The sequence below is a fragment of the Balaenoptera ricei genome, chromosome 3, assembly GCF_028023285.1.
Source record: "Balaenoptera ricei isolate mBalRic1 chromosome 3, mBalRic1.hap2, whole genome shotgun sequence".
Lineage (NCBI taxonomy): Eukaryota > Metazoa > Chordata > Mammalia > Artiodactyla > Balaenopteridae > Balaenoptera > Balaenoptera ricei.
The window spans coordinates 119,076,180-119,100,175 of NC_082641.1; the positions used below are offsets into that span (position 1 = coordinate 119,076,180).

Here is a 23,996-nt window from a genome sequence, read left to right on the forward strand (position 1 = left end):
TTACAACAAATTAACTGCAAGGGGAAAAAAAAGAGAAAGCGGAAAAAGCCAATAGATTTAAGACATAAAGAAGACATTAAAAAACATGGGTAGAACTAAACTATAGTGTTCAGGAATATAAACTTGGGTGATAAAGCTTTTTCAAAAAATGGAGACCATACCTTAAGTCGGGATTTTGGTTTCTTTTAGAGGAGAAGAGGCACATGGATGTTCCTAGGAGTCTCCTGGAAAGTTTCTATCTCCGGACATGTGACATTTCAAGGGTATTCACCTTATAATAATTCACTAAGTTGCACATCTGTTTTATGTTACTTCCTATATTTTTATTATATTTAACCACAAAAAGTTTAAACATGAAGAGACAACCTAAAAATTAGCACTTTGGTTAATGGGAACTACAGCTTCCAAACTAGGCACTTGGCCAACCTAGTCTCCAAGGACCAGACTTCACCACTGCCCTGCCAGCCTTGCCAAGAAGTCAGCTACTGCACCTTCCCTTCTGTAACCTGTGCTCTCCCACAAAGCAAGGGAATAGACTGCCTGCTGTGCCTGCTGAAAGTCAGAGTCACTGACCCATTTCCAAAAGGGGAGAAAGAACATCAAGAGCTTTCATCTCATCATCTGCATCCAGGTCCGTCCCTGGGGTTATCTCCAACAAGGTCATGGGGATGTTATAATCCTGAAGCCATGAAAGAATTTTCACATGTGCCCGTTCCCCACACAACATGGTATTTTTCCTTTCTGTAGAACAGTCTATGAAGTATTACTAACTAATTAAGTCTGATCAGGGAGAAAGGCTGCCAATTAAGTAAAAAGAAAGGTTTGGGAGATAAAGCTGAGGACCTGGAATCACTCTAGAGATGCAGCTTTTAAAGAACAGGTAAATTTGCTGTCCCAAAACTTAAAACCTCTCCTTTAATTCCCGGGAAACAGCATGGTCCACTGTGACCATGTTCTCTGTTGAGAGCAGTCTGCAAACTTTTTTAAAGACTTTGGGTAGGTAACAGGCTATCATGTCAGGAGAAACAAGCCACTCTCCTAGTAAAAGACTCCAGTCCCTTCTCCCTCTGAAGGCTGCAGAGCACTGCGTCTTCACCTCCTCTCCCATCACCTCTGGGGAAATCCTGAAGATGGGAGGCTCCACTGTGTGAAGAAGAGAAGTTTGGCTCTGAATCTTCTCAATCCCAACCTGAGAGATCCTCCCTCTCTCCTTAAGAAATTAAGTCTATACACAAACTGCAAGATAAAAAAATAAGAGACAAGGCAAGCTAGAGAGGGAATCTATAGAGACATCAACCAGTTGTAATGTATAGACTGTGTGTGGCTCTCATTCAGATGAACAAACTTAAAAAAATACTACTTCAGGAACACTGAGTGGATATGTGATATTAAAGAATTTTTCAGATGTGATAATACAATTCTCTCTTTTTTTAAAAAGTCCTTATTTTTTCATACACATTCTCAACTACTTAAGGATATTAAATGATATATGCTTTACAATAACTGGGGTGGTGAAGAGGAGGCTGATGCAGGTACATGAAAGAAGACTGGCCATGAGTTAAGTTTTGAAACTGGGTGATGGAGACAGGTATTCATACTATTCTCTTTGCATATGTGTGTGTGTGTGTGTGTGTGTGTGTGTGTGTGTGTGTGTGTATGTGTGTGTGTGTATGTACGTATTATATATGTGTGTGGGGAGAGGTTACATTTTCAAAAATAAAAGTTGTTTTTTTAACTCGGATTGTTTCCCTGAAGTCACTAGGGCATCTGATTCTTCTCAGACAACTCAGAGAAAAGGTATCTTTTCTTCTTAGCCGATTCTTTAATTGAGGATACCAGCCTAAATATCTCCGTGGTAAAAACCACCGAAGCCAGGCTTAGATTCTTTATAGGGCAAAGGGGATGTCCTGCGTGCTGCCGCAAAACCAGCCCCCTGCCGTGGTTAGTAGGCGTCCAGTAGCCAGGCGTCACTCTGTTCTTTGCTCAGCCGGCAGGGACCTGCCGCATCTATTGCTCAGGATGCAGGCAGCCTGCAGCAAGGTAGGTCCCTGATGAACAAGTGCTGAGTAAAGTGCTGGAGCCCTGCCTCAGCCTGTCTCACTCCCTCCCCCAGCCAGGCTCCTCCCTCGCAGAATTTTTTTTTCCTGCGTCACAAACACAAAATGGAGTTAGCTGGGAGCAAGAACAATCTATCTAAAATGGCTGAATGCAGCAGGGAGTGCCAGGCAATAAAGCGAAGGGAAAGGGCACCCCCTGCTGTCCAACACACGGACCCTATTTTTCTTTTTTTGCTATTTTTGCATATGTCAAAAGAATCAATCCTACAGAGTCCAAGCAATTTTGCCATGAATCTTGAAAATTATGTTTTAATTCTAAATTTCAGAGAGTAGAAATTGAGGCTAAGAAAGGAAGATAATTCTCAGTTTCTAAAGACAGCAGAGTCAAGGCACAACAGCAGCCTGAGTCCCAGTTACACTTTGGTTATGATTATTAACAGTTTCTAAGAGCCTGCAGAACGGAAGGGAGGTCCATCTCAGCACCGTATTCCCCAACTTAAGAAAGAGCTAATGGCCCCCGGAGTCCCACAGCTATAGCCATCACTTCCTCAGGAATTCCTGTTGCAGGCTTCTCTCAATGAAGACCACAAACAGGAAATGGAGGAGTGGGGAGTTGCCTGACATCCTGGCAACTAAGTTCCTAAGAATCACAGGTGGGAGTGACTAAGTGGGATAGGAAAAAGGACTTTGGTGAAATAACTGCTGAGAACACAGACTGGCTCTAACGCCAGTTACACCCGAAGGGATGAAAGATTCAGGCTGATCTATAAAACAACTCCACCTATCCTTAATTCTCACTTATTGTCTCAGGACCACACGCTACTTGCTCTGCCCAGGATGAAGCCTGCGGCATTTGTCCCTATTCTACAGGGAACACCCTCCATAGTCTTATGTTACAGCTCCCTTGAGTAAACCAAATACTTTATGACTAAAAGAGAACACACGAGAAAGATGGAAAAAGCAGAAATATGTTGAAAAATCTGTGGATCTAAGGCACCAACGGTTTCCACTCCTTAAATGAGGCAGCACAAACACGTGAGTTTATCCAATGTCCACAAAGTGAGACAATGGCAATACGTACAACACACACGAGCACAGAATCATAACAGGAAGTAAAGAAAAAAGTGGACTCTGGTACCACTACAGTTCTCTCTAAAAAATAGGGTCTTTGTGGAAGAGGCCTAGGTCTCCCTAGCATATCTGAAAGATTAGAATACTTAGTTAGACCTCTAGGAAATAACAACAAACTTTCTGTGAGGATAACATAGTTATAGAATCACCAAGTCCACCCAGCATACAATAAACCATGTCTATTAAGCTCTACACTAACTCTTTGATTCTGGGAAGGGGACAGAGCAAGAGGGCCCTATCATGTACTAATGTAAGAAGCTGCCCATGTGGGGGATTTCAACTTTATACTCCCCATAGCTGCAATATGCACGGGGGGGAATAATTCAGTACCTCAAAGCCACTCGTAGGTATACACCTCGGTGGGAGGTGGGGGGGAACAGATAAACAGCATGACAGTTGAACAGCTGTTATTCCTGCCTAAAGGTAACCAGATTTCTATCACTGACCTCTTCGCCAAAATAAATACCTATCTGCTAAATCCAACAGAACTGGGCCATCATGGATGTGCAAGCTGTAAGGAAGGATGGAGCAAAGTGGCAGAGATGGATAAATCTGAAGGTCAAGAACAAAGCCAGACAGAATTCCAAATCTACAAGAACCAAGTGCTGAGTTAGCAAGAAGGAGGCAAACAGAAGTGTGAAAGGGTGGCAGAAAAGCAGCGTTCAGAATCTGGGCACTTCACAAGCATTTGCTCATTTAGACAATACAGTCATTGAGCTTCTCACAGATACTTTCCCAGCACACCCAGGATGGTGACTCAATAAGGGAGTGCTAACAACGAGATCAGCTTCAGAGATGTGGGTGGGTAGGGGCTAGAAGGACAGGCACTGCCCCAAGCAAGTCAGCAAAAGGGTAGGACAGGTTTATGTAAGGGAACAGGCGCAGGAGAGGGCAGGAGAAAAGGCATCAAAATAAGGTGCTGGGAATAAAGACTTTTCCTTCCTTAAAAAAATGAATCAGGATCTGAATAAGGGGTTGACATATTTTTAGATTCTCTTTTAACCTATATGTTCCCTTCCATCTCCTTTTATCCCTTGAGATTTACTTGTTGAAGAAATCAGGACACTGGTCACTGGTGAAAAGCAAAGAACACTGTCACAGTGCCAGGACAGTCCCCAGCAGCTAGCATCTCAGGTTTTTCTGACATTCCTGCCTTCTTGCCACTGCCTTCAATAATGCTGGATTCTGAGCCCAGCAGACCTGGGGTCAAATCCTGGCTTGGTATTTACTTGCTATAAGCTCTCAGTAAGCAAAGGACATGTTAACTATTCTATACTTCATATCTGTCGGTTATAAAATGAAGATAATACCTATTAGGCAGCATTGTTTTAATAATTAGAAAGAATGGGTGATAAGCCTCTGTCACTGTATCTGACATTAAATAGGAATTCTGGGACAAAACGGAATGAGAAGACAAAATACGTTCATCTTTTCCTAGGTGCTGGGAACAGTTTTAATCTCTGCTCAGCCTACCTCCCTCACCCCCCAACCTAAACACGGAGTAAACTGCAGAATTCTAAGCCATTCTCTGTAACAAAGGATTCTAGAAATACCCTCCATTTTATTCTGGGTTTTGGGAGGGGAAGTAACAGGGTAAAAGCATAACAAAGAGAACAGATGGAATAAACACCCAGCCCCCAGCCTGAGTCTGCAGATGCAGCTGCTGGTTTTCGTCACACTGCTGGTTTTTTCCTTTCTTTGTTCCTAAGGTGGAAGCCAGGAAAGGGTGGGCGGAGGGGAGGGGGAAGGGGTGGGGATGAGGGCAGGACCATCATCACTGTTACAGAAAGTCACCTGATAGTCTCCTCCAATCCCTGGTCTCTGACCTCACAATCTGGAACCTGAGCCAAAATGGCTCAACTGCGCACGCCCCGTGGCTGAAAAGAAAAATGCAAGCAGAACAGGAATGCAAGGAGAATAGGAAAAGGGGGACGTTCTTCTTGGAAGGATTTTAGCAGTTTTTCTTGCAAAGAGGAAATTTAAAGACACACAGACAGACAGGAGAGTGCCTTATCTTCTCATCTAATAGATCCAAGAGAAAAAATCACTGCCTTTAAGTAAACAGAGTTGCGATTGCTGAAGGATCAGGAGGGATGAATGATTCCATCCCATCTTGCAGACATGGGGCTACCAATGCCCTTTTGTTGTGTAACTGGGGCTCCCTTACCCAGGGGAGCGGACAAAAGGATAAATAGCTTTTTAAGTTGTAATCTGGCTTTTCAAAGAGAAGCAAGCTAGGATCATTAGGGAGAATGAAGTAAAAGATGCTGTTACCTGCTCTGCAGAACTGGGTATTAGCACTCTGCCTTGCAGAAATTAATTTATTAGGTCCAAATACTCTAGAAACCCCCTTTTCAAGCATTCTGGACACTAGCAAATTTCCTTCTTAACCCTTTTGTCTTTCCCATTATAAAAATAAGAGACCACAGTATAGAAAAGTTGAAGGGAAAAAAAATCTAGCACCCTAACAAAATCTGTTATAATATTCTGGTATATTCCCTTTCAGACATTTACTTCTGCATTTTTTTCTGTAAAATACAACTGCAGTAAGGGTTGAATATAATTATTTCCTGCATATTCCCACCTAACACTGTACCTTGAGCATTCTTGCATGTTGCTCCAAAGGCGATGGACCAGAGTCATAAAATGGGATAGTTACAGGGTATTAAGTTCTACAGCAATTATCTCCAGAACAAAAACTAAGTAGGAAGGCCATACCCTTTTATGGATAGTGTCCCTGTGCTAGTGACACAAAGCTCTGCTCTTACTCCAGGGAAGTAGCTGGAGGTCTGGAAGGCCCCTTAGCAGAAATTCTCAAGTCTCTCTTCCCCATACCGCAGTGGCTGTAAGGCTCTAGTATGAATTGCTGTACGTTTAGCGTTGGTGTTGGTAACTAACTGTTCAGTCGTTACATGAAAGAGTTTGCAAGGAAAGCAGGGAGAACACAAGGACACGTGCACACTAAGACGCAATCAGATCAAATGGGTTACTGCAGGGACTGTTTCCAAAAAAAGGACAGATTACTTCATTACTATATGTATTTCTGTTTTATCGTAGTGTTCATTATAAAAGTGATAACTAAAAAAAATTTTTAATTTAGAATTTTTTTTTAAATGAGAAAGGTCTCTATGTACTAATAAGAAAAATCTCCAGGATATACAAGCAAGGTATAGAACAGTACAGACAATACTTTTGGTAAGGGGAGGGAGGATAAGAATCTGTATTAGTATTTGCTACAATTGCATTTTTCAAAAACTCTAAAAGAAATTAATAAAAATGGTTACTTCTAGGGAGTTCCCTGGAAGTCCAGTGGTTAGGACTCAGTGCTTTCACTGCTGTGGCCCGGGTTCAATCCCTGGTCAGGGAACTAAGATCCCACAAGCTACATGGCACAGAGAGGGAGGGACAAGGTTGGGATGCATGAATACTAGGAAGGGAATTAAGACTTTTTAAAAATATCATCTTTACTTCTGAACTACCTATATTACCTACATAAAAAATACATAATAGAGATGCAGAAAGAAAAGCCCCAGAGGAAACATTCTATAGTGGAGACACCCTCTGTACTCCCTGAAAACTAGTCTGCCCAACCTCATGTTAGGAGGCAGATTTGTCCTATACCAACAGAAAAGCAAGTTCAGACCGAATGATTCCCAAAGAGTCTAAGGGATCCTCAGAACAGTGCTTCTTTGAGGCAGAACTGCTGGGCTCCAGTAGGAGCCCAAGAGCACTGGATCACTCTTCTGCAAAACCCATCCGAAGCCCAGCTCTGCTCTGACATTCCCCTGAGATCCCATTCCTCTTCCTACACACATCTCTAATCCCTACCAACTCCAGGTCTCCATGGTGAAAGAACAACCAAACTTGAATAAGAGTTATAGCTGCACAGCTGCAACATCTTTCATCATAATCTGGACTTCCTCCAGTTCCTCACAGCTCCACCTTTGTTGTGTGGGCCTGAGAGACCTCTCATCATCTGCCCTCCATCCACCCTCTCCAGGCTAGTCAGTCTTGAAGTGCTTCCCAGCTACTTCACTGACTCCAGAGAACTTCTTCAGAACCATCCTTCTAAGATGCCTATCGAGACCTGGCTGGGAGGAACGCAAGAAAAGAATTTTGTAAAAGCAAGTGTGGTACCAGTTAACAGAAAATGTCACATTGTTTCCTAATTGATCATGCATGACCTCCATAAAAACAAGGATAATTGTACAACACTCACTCTGATAGACACATCAAAATGTTATTACAAGAAAAAGTAGAAAGCAGCTTCTAGACTACAGCAGAGAGTGGGAAGACAGCGAGCAGAAAATGGAAAAAGAAATAAATACTGAAGCAATGGATCAAGCCATATTAGTGTATTCCATGAGGAGCTTGTTAAAAACATACCCTTCTACAGTCCTTGTAACTTGTAATCTCTGGAGATGGAGCCCAGGAATTTATACCTTTAACAAACTCCTCATGTAATCCTTATGCACACTCAAGTTTGGGAATTACTGGTAGAAATAGATATTTAAGGATAAGGACTAACTGCACTAAGATGACAGAAATTTAGGCAATACTCATCCCACACTAGATGGCCTGAGTCTCAGACAATGCCATATAAAAGAACATTTTGTCAGAAATAAAATCTGGAATCTGTAGGTAATGGGAGATAGGACCTTGGGTTTAAAAGATACAGTTTCAGTCTGTGTATGTCTAGAATAGTAACAGAGGCACAAACTAAAGTCTGAATAGCTAGAAAGAGGCTCTAAAACTGGGATTATTTTAAGATAATCAGGAGTTAACAAATGACAGAAGGGTTGACTGTAAAAACCTTTCTGCAGCAGCAGATTCTACCCAAGATAGGCTAGGGGAATTCCCTGAAGGAAATTAATTCAGTATAGTATCCCTGGGAAATTATCAGTATATAATCAGTGGGTAGTTCTATTGTGTGCCTAAAGTAGCTATTCAGTAGAAATTGAGACAAAGATGGTGTTAGGAATGTGTATATAATGGGATTACAAAATGAACTACCAAACTGGTAAAATTTAAGCCCCTCTTTAAGCCCTCTGAAATGAAGGCTATGCTTTCATGAAAATATCAGACTAAAACAAAAACAAACTCAAAAGCATTCTCCAGCCTCTGGGCCCCCAAAAGAGCACGAATATTGCTCCTATAAAAATACAAGCTGCAACAGGACAAGATCCTTTCATTAAAGGGCAAGCTATAGCTTCCTGTCTTCGTTTTACTTATCAGTCCTCCAAGTGAATTTCCTGACCGGTAGAGGGCAGCATACCAGGCAGTGTGTATTTGAAAACAACAGAGGTTGCCTCTCTCTAACGTGACTGCGTCACTACCAGACGTAACAATGACACATCTAAAATAGAAGAGCTCCATGTGCCATCTGGTGGTGAAAAAGGAGAAGAGCACACTGCAGATAAAATATATCAAATTCCTCTAGTTTAGAAGGAATTAAAGTTTAATTATCTTTATCTGATGACACCCTCCCTTAAATCTCCACCAGTAAGTCTTCCGTGGAATCTATACCAGCAGCCTTCATGCAAAAGCTTTAAAGTTTCACACCAGTTTAGCTCTCTATACCCAAATACTGGTTGTAAGCAAGGAGGAAGTCCTAATGCCTGGCCCCAGAGCATGGGATAAGAAGCATGAAATTCAGACCAAAACAAGCAAACCAACACAAGAACTTAGAAAGCTCTCAAAACAAGAGTGAGATGTAGACAGATAACACCAAAGACAGCTTATTCAAGGAAAAAAGAAAAATACAGTAAGAGAACCATAAGTTTAGAACTGAAAGGTATCTTTAGGTTTATCTATCTCATTTTACAGATGAGGAGAGAGTCAAGGTATGAAGGATAACCTTTGGTTCAGTCTCATTAGTGGTCAGATTAAAACAAGGTAACACTTTTGCCCTATCAGAAATTATGATAGTTTCTTATTCCTGGTGGAAGTGTAAAGTGGTACAATCCTACACCTAGTAATTTGGGCCCAGAAATTTTACTTTTAAGAATTTACCGTGCAGAAATACAAGTATGCAGGGATAAATATAAAATATTTCTGGCAGCATTGTTTGTTGTTATATAAAAAATCAGTAATTTAAATTCTCAATAAGGGATCGTCTTGTACTATTTTATTTATCTGACAGAGTTCAACTATCCATTAAAAATAACGAGGCAGAATATGAAAAAGAATATATATATATATAATTGAATCACTTTGCTGTACACCAGAAACTAACACAGCATTGTAAATCAACTATACTTCAATTTTAAAAAAAGAAGAAAAAAGAAATGAGGTAGATCTATATCTAATGATATCAAGGATATTTAAGGATATTATCTATATCTAATGATTTCAAGAGATGCTAAAACATGTCAAGCAAAAGGCAGAGCAGTGTATACCAAATGGGATCACACACATTACATTAAAAATATGTCTATACCCTCACATTTCTATAATTTTATCTTTTAATTCCCCTGCCCCTTAATTTTCCAGTAAGGTTCTATTTGAAAATTTCCCACATTTTCTTCCCTGAACTAAAGGAGAAAAGGATTTTACCTATTCCTTTATTAGAATAACATATGCATATGAAAGGTATGGTTAACCATGGTCGAGAGGGGAGAAGGAGATTTTATACTTTCAGTGTATTCTATACATTTGTTGAAATGAGGATATCACGTTGGCCCAGAAACTGGCTTTAGACAGGAACATAGTCACAGAGGAAGACACAGAAAGTAGGTAAAAGTAATGGTGGGAGTCTGTGGAAGCTCCTCTTCTGATTCAATTTTCTCAGTGAAATAGAAAGAAAACATCCTCAACTGAGAATGAGGATGAGGGAGGTGTTGGGCTTTTGAGGAGAGAAAAGGTGCAAAATAATCATTTAGGAGAGTAGGAAACTGAATAGACTAGAAATATTTAATATCTGTTGCCTGGCAAGGCCAAGCAACATTGCCAACTGAGCAGAGGAGAGACAGGAGAAAAAACAGCCAGTGAGGCAGGGGAAAGAGACCCTGCTGTCAAAGCCAAGAGAAGAAAGTGTATCAAGGAGAGCAAGTTGTATCCTTTTCTCCAGTGTGTCCACTTGCACAGCTACAGGTGCAGGGTGGATAGAAATGGAATTAACCAGGACTGTGATCTTGCGAACCAAGTAAGATGAAATGAGAGAGAAATGGGGAAAGAAAAAAAAAAAACCTAGGGAAGGGTTATTATAATTATTAATGATAATTTTACCTGAGGAGAGTGAAGTCTTCAAGGGGGTGAAGGACAGTGAAAACTGAAGGATAAGTGGAGTGGCGTCTCAGTGGGGCTGGAGGATTGTTGGGGTCAGGGTACCAAAGACAGCAAGGTAAAAAGATAGAAGGTGGTACTATTAAGAAACACCCTGTCATCTTTTTTCTGTTTCTAAACTCACATCCATAGCACCCTGTTTTGAATTTTGGGACCATATCTTGGGTTCTCTAGAATGAAACTATTTCAGCATTTTATTTTGTGCTGCTACTATGGTTCAATTTCTCTTCACTTAGCATTACATCTAGTTTTTACAGCAACAATGGATACATATTTTTTGGACATAAATTGTATCTTTCACAAGAAAAAAAAAAAGGAAGATGGGTGGTATGAAACTGAGATCGTGGAGGGGCTGCAGTTCTGGTGATGACCATAAGACAGATGGGTGAGATGGGGTGAAGGACAGATCACTAGAAAAGAAGAGTGCCAGGAAATGTGAGGCCAGAATATTGGGAGGATCATGACCCTTTTATATAGAAATTGCTAAGAATTAACAAGGAGTACTGGAGTACTACAGAGGAATAACTTGGGGTGTTAGTAGACGACAGCACAAAGAGAGAAATTGGGTGATTATGACTTGATGTCATGAGATTCAAAATTATGGGTTTTTAGGAAAGAAAAAGGTGGACTGATCTGAAAGTGGCAGTGAAGAACAAAGCGGACATCTACCCCATCTTCAGGTCCATTGGGGTGAGGTTTATGAAAGGAAAAAAAACAACACATGAGAGGGCAAAAGGGAAAGCCCGGTTTCTGTTAGAGCAACACAGTGAAGTCGATGATACAGGAGATTTTGTTAGTAATGGACCATGAATTCCAGAGGGCACAGTGGACAGGTTTCAAGAGCTCAGGTGGGATGGGAGGAGGAGGCAGAATAGGAGACACACAGAACCTATGGGGATTCGAGTATGGGAGATGAGGGTAACCTGGGAGTCTGGGCCTTCCTGTGGTGAGTGACATAAACCTAGATAAATGACACAATATTAGATCCAGTGGGTTCAAGGCAAATAGTGATGGCAAGGTTTGGAGTTTAGAGGGATATGTGAGGGGGTAGTTGCGGTTCTTCTTTTATACCACTGATGATGGGAGATCACAACCCAGAGGAAGTGTGGTACTTATTCCACATGCAGGAGTCCTCATAACCCCAGGTGATACAGGTAGATTTATGTTTTTAAATCACAAGGGTGTACTATCTGATATTACAGAACTTCCCAACTGCTTTGAGCTAACGGTCTGACCCTGCTCAAAATCCAAGAGAAGTTAGTAATTAAAAGACAAATGTTCAGTTGAACAGCACTTCTGGTCCTAATCCTATACACCTGAAACGGTAGGGAACTGATGAAACAGACACCCTTCTGCCAAAAGAATCACTGACTAAGGTGGAGCATGATGAGCTCTTAGAAAAATCTTATTTCTAGAGGTTAAAGTTGCAGAGGCTATAAAGATTCACTAAGGTGTTTCCTGATAAAGACCCAACTGGGTGGGTGCTACCTAGTGGACAGAAAAGGATCACAGGGAAAAGGAAAAAGACCCTTAGATCCCTTTTGGGAAAGATGGGATTGCTTCCCCAACACAGGCTCCTGTTGCAGACTGAAGCCTTAAGCAAGAAGGTTCTGGGACAGCAGTAGACAGGTAAACCTACTGCTTGTCACCAATAGTTCTGACTTGTGCAACTACAGCACAAACCTTGGAATCTGAGCCGACAGTCAAATCCTAATTAGAATACTGTTATTGTTTATGAAATTCTCAGCTTTTTGCCAGGATCTTACTTTTTAGCCAGAGTTCTTTCAATATTACTGCTATTAACCACTTGTAGAACTGCTCTGATGCTCGTAATTCCTGAAATGCATCTCATACTTTTAACAGGGAGAGGGTCTAACGCTATATATTGTCCACCGCCGCACACCTACTAAGGACGATTAGCTTATGGATCTTACAAGTCCAGAAGTTATTTTGGAAGGAAGGAATAAACCTAAAAAGAAAAACATCACTGTATTAGGACATCAGTTATCACTTACCACCCTATGTTTTAAGAGGTGAAACTTTTAATGGGATCATGATATCAACAAAAGAGAGTAAGAGTTAGAAGGAAAGCAGAATGAAAAACTAGTTATCTTGTACATAGAAATAATGACCTGAGGCCACCACAGTGATGAAAATGCTCCCTAGGAGAAGATGAAAAATAATAAAATTTAACTACTGAACATGTTCCCAAGGAATTCAAGAAGCAGATTCAACAAAGAAACCATGATAAAAGACTCCTGGCTGATCACCATAAGCATGAGAGTGAAAAAGGACTAGAAGTTTTACAGCATTGCCTATCAAATCAAAATTCAAAATATTCTCTGTCAAGGAATAAATCAACTAAGTAAATTCCTGATTTACAGAAAGTCAAGAGATTAGAAACAAGAGAATAATCCTTAAGAGAGAAAAAAATGCATAAAAGAATCTGTAGTATAAACTTGAGGACCATTTCCTCTCTCTTAGCTCTTCTTAGTAAAAGGCACACATCTTCCTGAACCTTAATGAAGCAGTGGCTGGAGACCTTTGACTACAGGAGGCAGATGTCAAGAGTAAGGCGGATGTTTTCTTTGATGTTCATTCCTGGAGGAGCCATCATTATATGGGAGGTTTCAGGTACCACTAAAATATAAGGGGGATACAGCCATGCTTAACAAACAGCAGAGAGTTGTGTTTAGCAAGTGAGAGATGAAACAATGCAATATTATGAAAACCTTGTGTCCAGATAACTTCCTCATCAAGACTGGCAACTACTGGGCTGAAATCATCTAAGCAAGATGTCTACTGTACTAGATATGCATGTCGTGCTTCTCCAGCTGGATTAGTTTTGCTAGAGTTGAATATACTGTAATCAGAACATGGCTCCTCTTCTTCAACCCTAAATATCTGGTATCTTACTTTCCCTAATCTAATGTTGTTCCTTTTTTGTACTCATAAGAGTCACTTCCAATTCAAGAATACTTGTGACAGAATGAATGAGGTGGTAGCAGAAGCCAGCATACCTCCTTCCTCAAGCTTCAGTCTGGATCTAAGCTTTCAGAAGCTCTTAGGGCAGGGACATACACATCTGGGAAGCAGGGGGTTACAGCAGGACTTTGGAGTCACAGTCTGGAGTCTGAATCCTGCCGCTGGCACTTACTATAGGGCCTTGAAAAAATTATTTAACCCCTATCTCTACTTCATCTGGAAGATGAAATTGTTATAGAGTGGCAATGAGTATTTATCTATCATTTAATTATACCATCAATATTAAGGCTATGAATGAGAGACCTGGTAACTGAAACTGGTTATCTACTTGAAAAAAGGATTAAGAATGAATGTATTCTGAAATGTTATACTAGAGATGTTCAAAGCACCAAAAGCAAAGTAAACCTTGCCTTCATACTGAGGAGCTCTAGATCCTCTGAGTCCTCACCTCTGAAGTTTCCTTAGCTTGAAATTCCTTACCTGATAAAAACCTAAACTCTAAGAAGCCTAAAAAGTCTTTTTTACTAAAGTGTTTTTGGGGGGCCATATTGAAAGAAAGGGGCTACTTGGGAGGAGTCTGTATTAAGTCTGCCAACCAAGAGAGGGAGGCTCAAAACTGCATCAGGTAAAAAAAACAAAAACAAAAACAAAAACAAAAACAAAACTGCATCAGGAAAGGCAGAGCAGGAGTTACCCTGATCACGGTGGGTACTGTGGCACCGGGTCCACATGCAGCACCTCCATCTGCTACTTGATGCCCATGTACACGATGTCAAAGCAACTATTCTGTCACCAAGAAATACACATTAGAACAAGCCCTGACATTCAAATACTGCTTGCATCACCATAGATTTGCAGAGTAACTCAAAGGAAAAGAAAGGAAGAAAATGTAGAAGAAAAAATTAAACCAAAAATTAAAGTCAGTAAAACACTGAAAATGCAAAGAAGAAATAATTTTTAAAGGGAGCAGTATTTGTTTCTTGGGAGAAGATGACTGGAAACATACAGATGTAGTGTGGTTGATGACAAGCAGGAAGGTTTCGCTGCATGTGATAACTGTTAGAGTTGGGTAAACCATGAGTACTTGTTTGATAGGAAAAAGAAATCTCTCCCAGGAATTTCTTAAAATGATTAAGATTTAGGATGTTTGGAAAATTGTTCATGATTTAATAATTTTCAAGAACACCTTCTCTAGTGCTTCCTAATAAAAAGACTGGGAAATTGGCTTCTCTGGTGGCGCAGTGGTTGAGAATCTGCCTGCCAATGCAGGCGACACGGGTTCGAGCCCTGGTCTGGGAAGATCCCACATGCTGTGGAGCAACTAGGCCCGTGAGCCACAATTACTGAGCTTGCGCGTCTGGAGCCTGTGCTCTGCAACAAGAGAGGCCGCAATAGCGAGAGGCCTGCGCACCGCGATGAAGAGTGGCCCCCACTTGCCACAACTAGAGAAAGCCCTCGCACAGAAACAAAGACCCAACACAGCCATAAATAAATAAATAAATAAATAAATAAAATTAAAAAAAAAAAAAAAAAAAGACTGGGAAATTAAGACAGGGTGCCAATTTAACACCTGAAAGTCCTAACTAAAGATATTTAAAAACTAGCTAGAAATGTCCTTCGTCAAAGTAGCAGCAAGCTACTAATGATGATTATTATTACATGAAAATCAATACTGACACTAAACTAAACTAAATTGACTAATTCATACTTATTCCTTTCAGATTAAGATACAGAGATTTCTAAGAATAATTTAAGAGGGTGGGGGGGGAGCCAAAGCTGTCAGGAAGTTAGAATCATCAATGAACAGAAAGTAGTTTCCAGGGCAGAAATTGAAGGCTAAAGGAACGTTAAAAAGTTTGGTTACCCTGTTGAAAATAACAAACGATGAGATAAGGTCTTGCTTAGGTATTTAAAAAATACTACATACCAGGACTTCCCTGGTGGCGCAGTGGTTAAGAATCTGCCTGCCAATGCAGGGGACATGGGTTCAAGCCCTGGTCTGGGAAGATCTCACATGCTGCGGAGCAACTAAGCCCATGTGCCACAACTACTGAGCCTACACTCTAGAGCCCGCGAACCACAACTACTGAAGCCCGCACGCCTAGAGCCCGTGCTCCGCAACAAGAGAAGCCACCGCAATGAGAAGCCCAAGCACCGCAATGAAGAGTAGCTCCTGCTCGCCACAACTAGAGAGAAAAGCCCTTGCACAGCAATGAAGACCCAACGCAGCCAAAAAATATATATATATATACACACACACACACACACACACACTACATACCAATTCACAGTGGGAATATAATGCCAAGGCAAACCACTAAACTGCAGAAAACTCCACTGCAATCAACAGCAATACAAATGTACAGGATAAAAGAAGGATGGTAACAGAGCAGGGAGGAAAAGGGACCCAGTCAGTGTACGTTTGCAGTGGCACTCAGAATGCAGCCACCAGAAAGAAATGACACCAAAGGCCAACACAGGGATACATTCTGTGAACTTACAAATTTAGCAAGTTTGATTTTGATTTTCATTGTCAACTAGTCTTTGTTGATATTCTAGAGTAGTATAAGTGGTCATTATCACAGCATTTTTAACAGCAGGTAGAAGTAACTCTCCGAGCTGAACTTTAGTTCACAAGGTGATATATCTCTTAGAGGAAAAGGCAACTTTGCCTGGAATGCTAGGGCAAGAGGGCAGGCCTGAGCACTGTGATCTTTGACTCCTAGATACATACACGTAACTAGGGGCTGCCAGAGGCACAGGTTTCTTTTTTTTTTTTTTTTGTATTTTGGCTGTGTCATGCCATGCAGCATGCGGGATGATTCCCTGACTAGGGATCAAACCCGGGCCTCTGCAGTGAAAGCACCGAATCCTAACCACTAGGCCACCAGAAAACTCCCTCTGTTAGGTATCTTATTAGAATGAAGTACAGCCTAGTCCCATCAGATCACTTAAGGAAAAAAGTAGTAATTGTCTTTAAAAATGCTTATTTACTGGCAGCGGGAGGGAAGGAGTGCTCTGAAGTTGCACTTAATTATCATCACTAGGGTCATAATAAACCTCTAAAATAAACAAAAAAGCTGGAAGATGGAAATACAAGATTATTAGGTTATAACTGTCATTAGGTACATGACAATATCTTTCAAATACTGCATCCCTCTTGGGAAATAACTGTAAGTGTCCCATCACAAAACAGCACGAAACCACAAGAATTAGGAAGTGAAGAAAGAAAAGGGCAAAATAGATCAGCTCTTCTAAGATAAAGGGGAAGATATGAAGGTGAAGAAGAAAAGCAAGAATTTATATGAAAAGACAGACCAGAAGTCAAGACCCCTGGATCTGGTCTTATACCCTTGGGCAAGCTACCTAACTAATCAGGCTATGTAAGCTATGGAATGGAGATAATATACACCCAACCTATCTCATAAGGTTTCTTTGCAGTCCTAATAGGGTAAAATATGTTAAAGCACTTTGAAATTTGTAAAATACAACACAAATGTAAAGTAACAGTATTATTATTTAAGTTGTCCCTCACCTTCCAAAGAAAGAGCAAGTATACTGTAGCTTCAGCTTAAAATAATTTTCTTCCCTGTCAGCTAACATCAGAGCTACTGGTCCTTCTGGACTCTTAAAAAAAAACTAGCAAAAGAGAAATCAATCCCCAATTTCTAGTCTTAGTTTTCTAAAGAGAAATCCCTTTACATCTGTTTCATTTTTTTCTCTAATATTCAAGAGACCCAACTACAAGGCTCTTCTGTATTCTTACCTTTTGAAGCTGCAGGAGCAAAGTGCCAGGAAGGAGAAAGCATCAAATATTGGAAAGAAATGGAAAAAAGAAAAGGGATCACATATGGTTCTTTGTTATCATACAAAGACAGTTGTTCAGCCACCTCACCTACTAAAGACTCTGCTCAGCTCTTATCAATTACATATGTAGGTCTAAAGATGGCACCTTAAAGGCAGTGCCAGAATCCATTCAAGAGTATCATCAAAATGATACTCTCAGCCCAGCCTGAGCTCTGTCACATTAATCTCATATCCCCACAAGTTACACTTGTGTAAAATACCTACATGCATGTAAAATACCTACATGCAAAAAAACTGGGGGGAAAAATACGTACCTGCAACAGTTCTCTTTGCCAACTCCAGCATCCCCAGAATACAAAACCAGCTTATTTTCTTCTGAATAGGAACTCCCAGCTCTCTTCAACCCTCACCCAGGGAAGGGAAAGAAATGGGAGACCCCCTTAACAAATGTTCTAAGTCCTACACTCGCCCTTTGCATGAAAGAGGAAAGGACTCACTCTTGGTCTGGGCAGAAAAGGTAAGGGTAAGTTTGGCGAAAAGTTCATTGTTCTCAAATCGGTCCTCCTTCACCTTTGTCCAGAAGCAGTCTTGGGAAAGGTCCTCAGCGACAAACTGTGGATACAGGCAGGTGTTAAGAGTTACTAAACTGAGCTCTGTACTTTCCATCCTAGAAAACTGATTAAGATGCAAAAGAAGCAGCTGGCTGGTTATTGTCAACATCATACTAGAATAAGACTAACCTGAGACACAGAGAACAGCTATGCTCTTTGTGGTGGGACCAGGAGATGATGATTCCAGGTTATGTGTCTATTGGTGATTATTCAACAACTAGAATCACTTATGCTGCTTATCCTCCTTCTAACCCCAAATCCTCTACTTTTAGAAGCATTAAGGCTTTATTTCACAACTTCCCTTGCTCTACGTTACACTCTTCCCATCAGGGTGGCGTACTGTACCAAAATTGTACAGCAAAAGGCTGATGCAGAATCACAGCGCTCTCAAACACATACTGTGCCATGCAAACATATCCTGTGTAACTTATTTACTGGGGTGTGGCGGGGGGGCGGTGGGAGTGGTAGGGAGTTGTATTCATAAATCCATGATTTTTGGATCAACAAAATTATCAGTACCTTGCAGATTGGTGAAATGACTATTATCAAACTGTGTGGTATCCCATGGCACTCATATCCTCAGAGAAAAGGGCAAAAACATTAACTTAAGGATAAGTTTAGGTTTTGCAGCAGAGTATAGGGCTCGAAGAACTCTCCCAAGTGATATCCAGCATATAGGATATGCCTATTATCTGCTGAATAAACATATACATGAGTGGAACTTGAAGACAGACAGATGTGAGCCATAAGAAAGGGAAGCCAAACCATGCACAAAACACAAAGTAAGAAACTGAAGTGATTTCTTAAAACCTACAGATGAAGAGATGGACAGAAATTCTCACCTTGGACCAGTTTGGCCTCCGGAGCTGTACCTCTGGCTTGTAAAGTTTCTTTGGGGTTAATCCAAATGGCAGAACTGGGGCTGCAGGAACTCCAAAAGGGAGAGGTGGAGGAATACCAGGGCCTCCAGGAAATGGAGGGGGTGGAGGGATTCCACCAGGAAGAGGGGGAGGGGGAGGTAGCATTCCTGGTCCTCCAGGCAAGGGAGGAGGAGGTGGGGGGATGCCAACACCCCCAGGCAAAGGGGGAGGTGGGGGGATGCAGGCACCCCCAGGCAGAGGAGGCGGTGGGGGGATGCAGGCACCCCCAGGCAAAGGGGGAGGTGGGGGGATGCAGGCACCCCCAGGCAGAGGAGGGGGTGGGGGGATGTAGGCACCCCCAGGCAGAGGAGGGGGTGGGGGGATATAGGCACCCCCAGGCAAAGGGGGAGGTGGGGGGATGCAGGCACCCCCAGGCAGAGGAGGGGGTGGGGGGATGTAGGCACCCCCAGGCAGAGGAGGAGGAGGAGGTGGTGGAGGAGGAATGGCCCCACCCCCAGGAAGAGGGGGTGTGGAGGCTATGCTAACCTCTCCTGGTAAAGGGGGTGAGGGGGGAATGACAGGTTCAGAGTCACCAGGTAAAGGAGGGGCAGGGGGAAAAGTAGCACTGTTAGGAGGGGCTAAAGCAGTAACTGCAGTGGAGAGTGAAGCCACTTCTTTCTTGGCATCTTCCAGTTCCTTGGACAGCTTGGCAACCTACAGAAATAACACCAATGGGAGTACTTCTCACTCCACTTCAGGGACCACTGGGGCTGGAAAGGACCTAAGAAATTACTTAATCCAAACTTCTCATTTTACACATGAAGGGAGTGAAAGGAGTCAGACAGTTGAAAGGCTCCACCTGAAGTCACATAGCTATTTAGTGACAGAGACAAAACTGGAATTCAGGTCTTCATGTTCCTAGTTCAGTATGCTCTGCATTAAAAAGGCAACTTCAAAGTTTATGTTAAACTCTCTCTTTGATTAGAAAATGCAAAGATCAGGACTTCCCTGGTAGCGCAGTGGTTAAGAATCTGCCTGCCAACGCAGGGACACGGGTTCAATCCCTGGTCTGGGAAGATCCCACATGCCGCGGAGCAACTAAGCCTGTGCACCACAACTACAGAGCCTGAGCTCTAGAGCCTGCGAGCCACAACTACTGAGCCTGCATGCTGCAACTACTGAAGCCCACGTGCCTAGAGCCCATGCTCCGCAACAAGAGAAGCCACCGCAATGAGAAGCCTGCACACAGCAACGAAGAGTAGCCCCCGCTCACCGCAACTAGAGAAAGCCCAGCGCAGCAACAAAGACCCAACGCAGCCAAAAATAAAAGTAATTAATTAATTAATTAATTAATTTTTAAAAAAAGAAAGAAAATGCAATGATCAAGTAAATCAAATATTCTAGGTACATAATTAACATATGTGCTATACAAGTAATTATATAACCACATAGGTGATCAAGTTATCAAGTATCACAGATCATATAAATATCTATAACTGCAGAGAGAGTGTGTGGGCATAAATCTGTCCAGAGATGACTAAAATAAGAGAAAAATAGCAAATATGAGAACAGTTTATTTAGTATTTACTCCTAAGTTTATTAGAAGGCTATTATCTTTATTTCTGGGTAGTACTGTGACTCATTTATTCTTTGTGTTGTTCTGTATTTTCCAAATTTTCTATCTTATGTATTACTTACTCCCAAAACAATACAGCTTATGATTTTAAAAATATGCGCCATCTAAGTAGATTACCTATTAGTATCTGAACCCTCCCTGGGAGTAAGATGACAGAGTCCTGCTCCAACACAAGCTCACCCTGAGACTGCTGATGGCAGTTACAGGTCACTCTGCCTTCCCTGTTCAGATATTACCTCTCCTGTGAGCTGAGACACTTCTGCTTCCAGGTTCTGTTTCTCTGTGGCAATTTTTTCCTTTTCAGAATCCAATGCATCCTTTTCTCCCTGAAGATCCCGGAGCTTCTGCTCAAAGTCACCTTCCATCTTTTTCATTTCCACCTGTAGCTCATGTCGGGCTGTTAACTCTGAGTCCAGCTAGAGGAGAAAGAAATCAGGCTCCCGGTAAGCTCCCCATCTCAGCAAAGCCCAGGTGTTATTCCCCATAATTTACTGTTTTGTGCTAATCCTTGATCTGTTGAGCTCACAGACCCAAGGGATGCCTGGAAAAAAGGCCACCATGATTTCGACCTTAAAATCAAGGTTAAAGGAGTGGGAAGCCAGGGATTATTTCCATAGTCTATCTATACTTTGAGTTATTTTAAAAAACAGCAACAACTAAGATTTTAAAGACATTTAACCAGGACAGCTAAGGTGCACAATCCCAGTAGTCTCATGCATCAAAAACCCATCAACAATAGGAGTCCTTAATCAAAGAGAAAAAGAGAATTCAGACATATTCCAGTTCCTATTGTTCTATGGATAAAAGGCCTGAGACGCCAAGCAAACTCGAGTGCTGTCAATGTTATATGAGAGTGTCACCTGTCTTTCCTCCTGCTCAGGGGCCCAAGAACTGTGCAAACTCACGACTGACTAGCTCCTCATGATCACATCCATACCACTTTCTCCACTGAGTAACCTACACCAGAAAGGTTTCCCCTAGGAACTGCTATTGTGTGCTGAACACTGAATATATCACAGGTAATTGTTTCACATGTCAGAAAAATCAAAATCCTTAGACAAAGAAAGATATACTCCAATTATTTTTTATCTCTCATACATACCTTTTTTTCCAGCTCTGTAGCTTTGGCTTCAGATTTCTCCACCTTTGTTTTATCAATCATTTGATCTAAAAAGAAGGCCAACAGTCAGAAAGTCAAGTTCCCAATTCTCGTCTTCCCCTCTCACTGCCTAAGCCCTTCCATATAACCAAAGGGCAGTCTTTGTTCTTTTTGTTTATTTTTCTTATCCTTCTTAATGTTCTGTACTAGACAAAGAAATGGAACTTTCAGTTAAGTTCAACATATAATTTCTGAGTGCCTATTATGCAGTAAGGCCACCAGGCTGGGTGGCACAGAGAACGCCTACAAGTAATATTTATGAATCTCTGGGACCAGCAGGAGTAGCAGACAATAGCTGAAGTCCCTTCAAAAGGTGGGGTGGTGTATGAGACAGGATAAATTTTTAGAATTATGTAGAAATAAACTAAAGGCCTGTATATTCCTAGCACATATATTGGTTATATCACCTAAGAAAGGGTGAAAATGGAAATACCGGGGGCTGGAAAAGTATCTTCTCTGAAATTTTCACTGAAAGAAAGATGCAAAATGAAAGATAGAAGAGATGTTTTATGGAACCAGACAGGCAAATATGCTTACCAATCAATCCCTCAATATCAATCTGGAGGTGCCGGCACTTGAAGTCAGGATCAGCCCCATTCTTGTGCAGAACTATCTGAGAAATACATTCTTCAATCAACTTATAGTACTGTGGTCTACAGAAGAAACAAAATAAGGTTATTAAAGGAAAACCAAAATATAATTTTGGTATTCAGGATCAAGAAAGGTAACTGCTTTGACAGCAGAAGGACCTGAGGATAAATGTTCTGGAAAAGACCTTTTCATAAAATTAACAGAGTATTGCTGCCATGCTAAGAAATCCCCCTCTTCCACATCAGCTACCCCATCTACTTCAGATAGTCAAAACTTCTTGCCATCTGCCTCCGAGTGCAAATCCTTTTCCATCTAAAATTTGAGCTTGATCCTGCCTGTGATGGATAGTACTATTGCTGAATCTCTACTCTACTGCTTGAATCTCATGTTCCAACATGAATGAACTTTAAATTGCTGCCTTCCTTTGCTATCATCTTTACTCCACCCCACCACCCCATTCCAAAAGAGGGAGGCAGTTCACCTTATACACTCTTATCTCTTCCATAGAGATGCCTTTCAGTTGGATTAAAGGGACAACCGGCAACTCCCTTTATGTCTGAAACTAAAAATGAACTCTAATCCATGTCTTTGTCTTTTCCTTTCCTCTCTACAGACAATCTTTGAATTTAAGAATTTTGCACTCTCCACTTAGGCTCAAATTCAAAACTTTCCACAGGTGTACCATCTTACCTGGCCTCATAGTCATTTCGGACTAAGAGTAGGTGCTGCAGGACGGAAAGGAAGTGTTGCTCTGCCTTTGAATCCTTCACTGTGTTTAAGAGAATCTGGAAGACTTCATTTAAATCAGTGGAAAAGAAGAAGAGGCTAAGGAAAGCATATATTTAGAAACTATGTTTGACAGGTAGCTTGCCCAACTCTCGGGAGAAGTAGCAAGATGGCACTTCTATTCTAACAGCTGTTCCTCCTGTAAACCCTGCCCTAAACTTGAAGCTCTATAAACTTTCTTTGGCCAGGGGTCCAGTGAGTCAGGGGGTACTATACACAGAGACAGAAAACTCCTAGTACTTGGCTTGAAAATCGAGCAGTAGACAGACACAAAAAGGTAACTGCCTTAAAGGCACTTGGGGCAAGTATCAATAGGTAACCAAATTACTCCCCCTGTCCGTCTCATGGACACATACAAGAGAGCAAATTACAACCTCACTCCCTGACTTGTCTGTGTTCTCCAGAAACCAGCTCTACATCTTAATAAGCTAAGCTATCATGTTCTAGGAGGTCTATACTAATTTTGATGGCTGCTTCCATGTTGAGCAACCCTCAGATCACCTTTCCCAACTTCTCTGGTCCACACTGAGGTAAATATATCCAATGGCAATCAAAAGGCACCTGCCTAATCTACAAAGAAGACAGGGCTAATGCCCTAGTGTAAGTCATCAACTCCACACCATTTCTTACAGGGATCTACAACTGAATGCAACTGAATGTCTTGTGTCTTCAACCCAGTCAGTAAAAGGATATTCCATCTCCATTCGAATGTCATCCAGCCGTCCCTTCAGGTCATAGGAATCTTCTTCTCCTTGTTCATCAAACACATTTAGTTGCACTCTCATATCATCATTTTCAATCTCTCGAAGGTCCTGTCAACAGCAAAAGTATAGGCCGGGGAACCCAAAAGTGTCCTATGCTGGTTAAAACCCCAAACATTTCAACCTGGTTTTTTTTTTTTTTTTTTAAATTTTTAAAATTTTGGCGTGCCGCATGGCTTGCGGGATCTCAGTTCCCCAACCAGGAATTGAACCCAGCCCACGGCAGTGAAAGTGCTGAATCCTAACCACTAGACCACCAAGGCACTCCCTCAACCTGGTTTTTAAACTGAAAACCAAAGTCATCCCAGGGATGATGGGGTTATAAGAG

General features: G+C 41.5%; 2 protein-coding genes across 5 annotated transcripts in view; both read right to left on the reverse strand.

Annotated features, from left to right (window-relative positions):
* The window catches only part of LOC132362586 (protein diaphanous homolog 1-like), a 54,824-nt gene extending 37,543 nt beyond the window's left edge, over positions 1–17,281 (reverse strand). For 2 of the 3 annotated variants that reach the window (XM_059917326.1, XM_059917328.1), the window contains exon 1: positions 17,224–17,281. In XM_059917326.1, the coding sequence (XP_059773309.1) occupies positions 17,224–17,266 (43 nt within the window). In that variant the 5' untranslated portion in view covers positions 17,267–17,281. Of the gene's footprint in view, positions 1–14,151; positions 14,201–17,223 lie in introns of those variants that run through there. The other variant, XM_059917327.1, reaches the window with a different exon arrangement.
* A 306-nt stretch (positions 17,282–17,587) lies between these two features.
* DIAPH1 (diaphanous related formin 1) overlaps positions 17,588–23,996 on the reverse strand; it is a 42,117-nt gene continuing 35,708 nt past the window's right edge. For both annotated transcript variants that reach the window (XM_059917325.1, XM_059917324.1), the window contains 7 exons: positions 23,601–23,719; positions 22,812–22,928; positions 22,068–22,183; positions 21,474–21,538; positions 20,608–20,787; positions 18,718–19,449; positions 17,588–17,876 (listed from right to left, as the gene is read on the reverse strand). In XM_059917325.1, the coding sequence (XP_059773308.1) occupies positions 17,724–17,876; positions 18,718–19,449; positions 20,608–20,787; positions 21,474–21,538; positions 22,068–22,183; positions 22,812–22,928; positions 23,601–23,719 (1,482 nt within the window). In that variant the 3' untranslated portion in view covers positions 17,588–17,723. The remainder of the gene's footprint in view (positions 17,877–18,717; positions 19,450–20,607; positions 20,788–21,473; positions 21,539–22,067; positions 22,184–22,811; positions 22,929–23,600; positions 23,720–23,996) is intronic.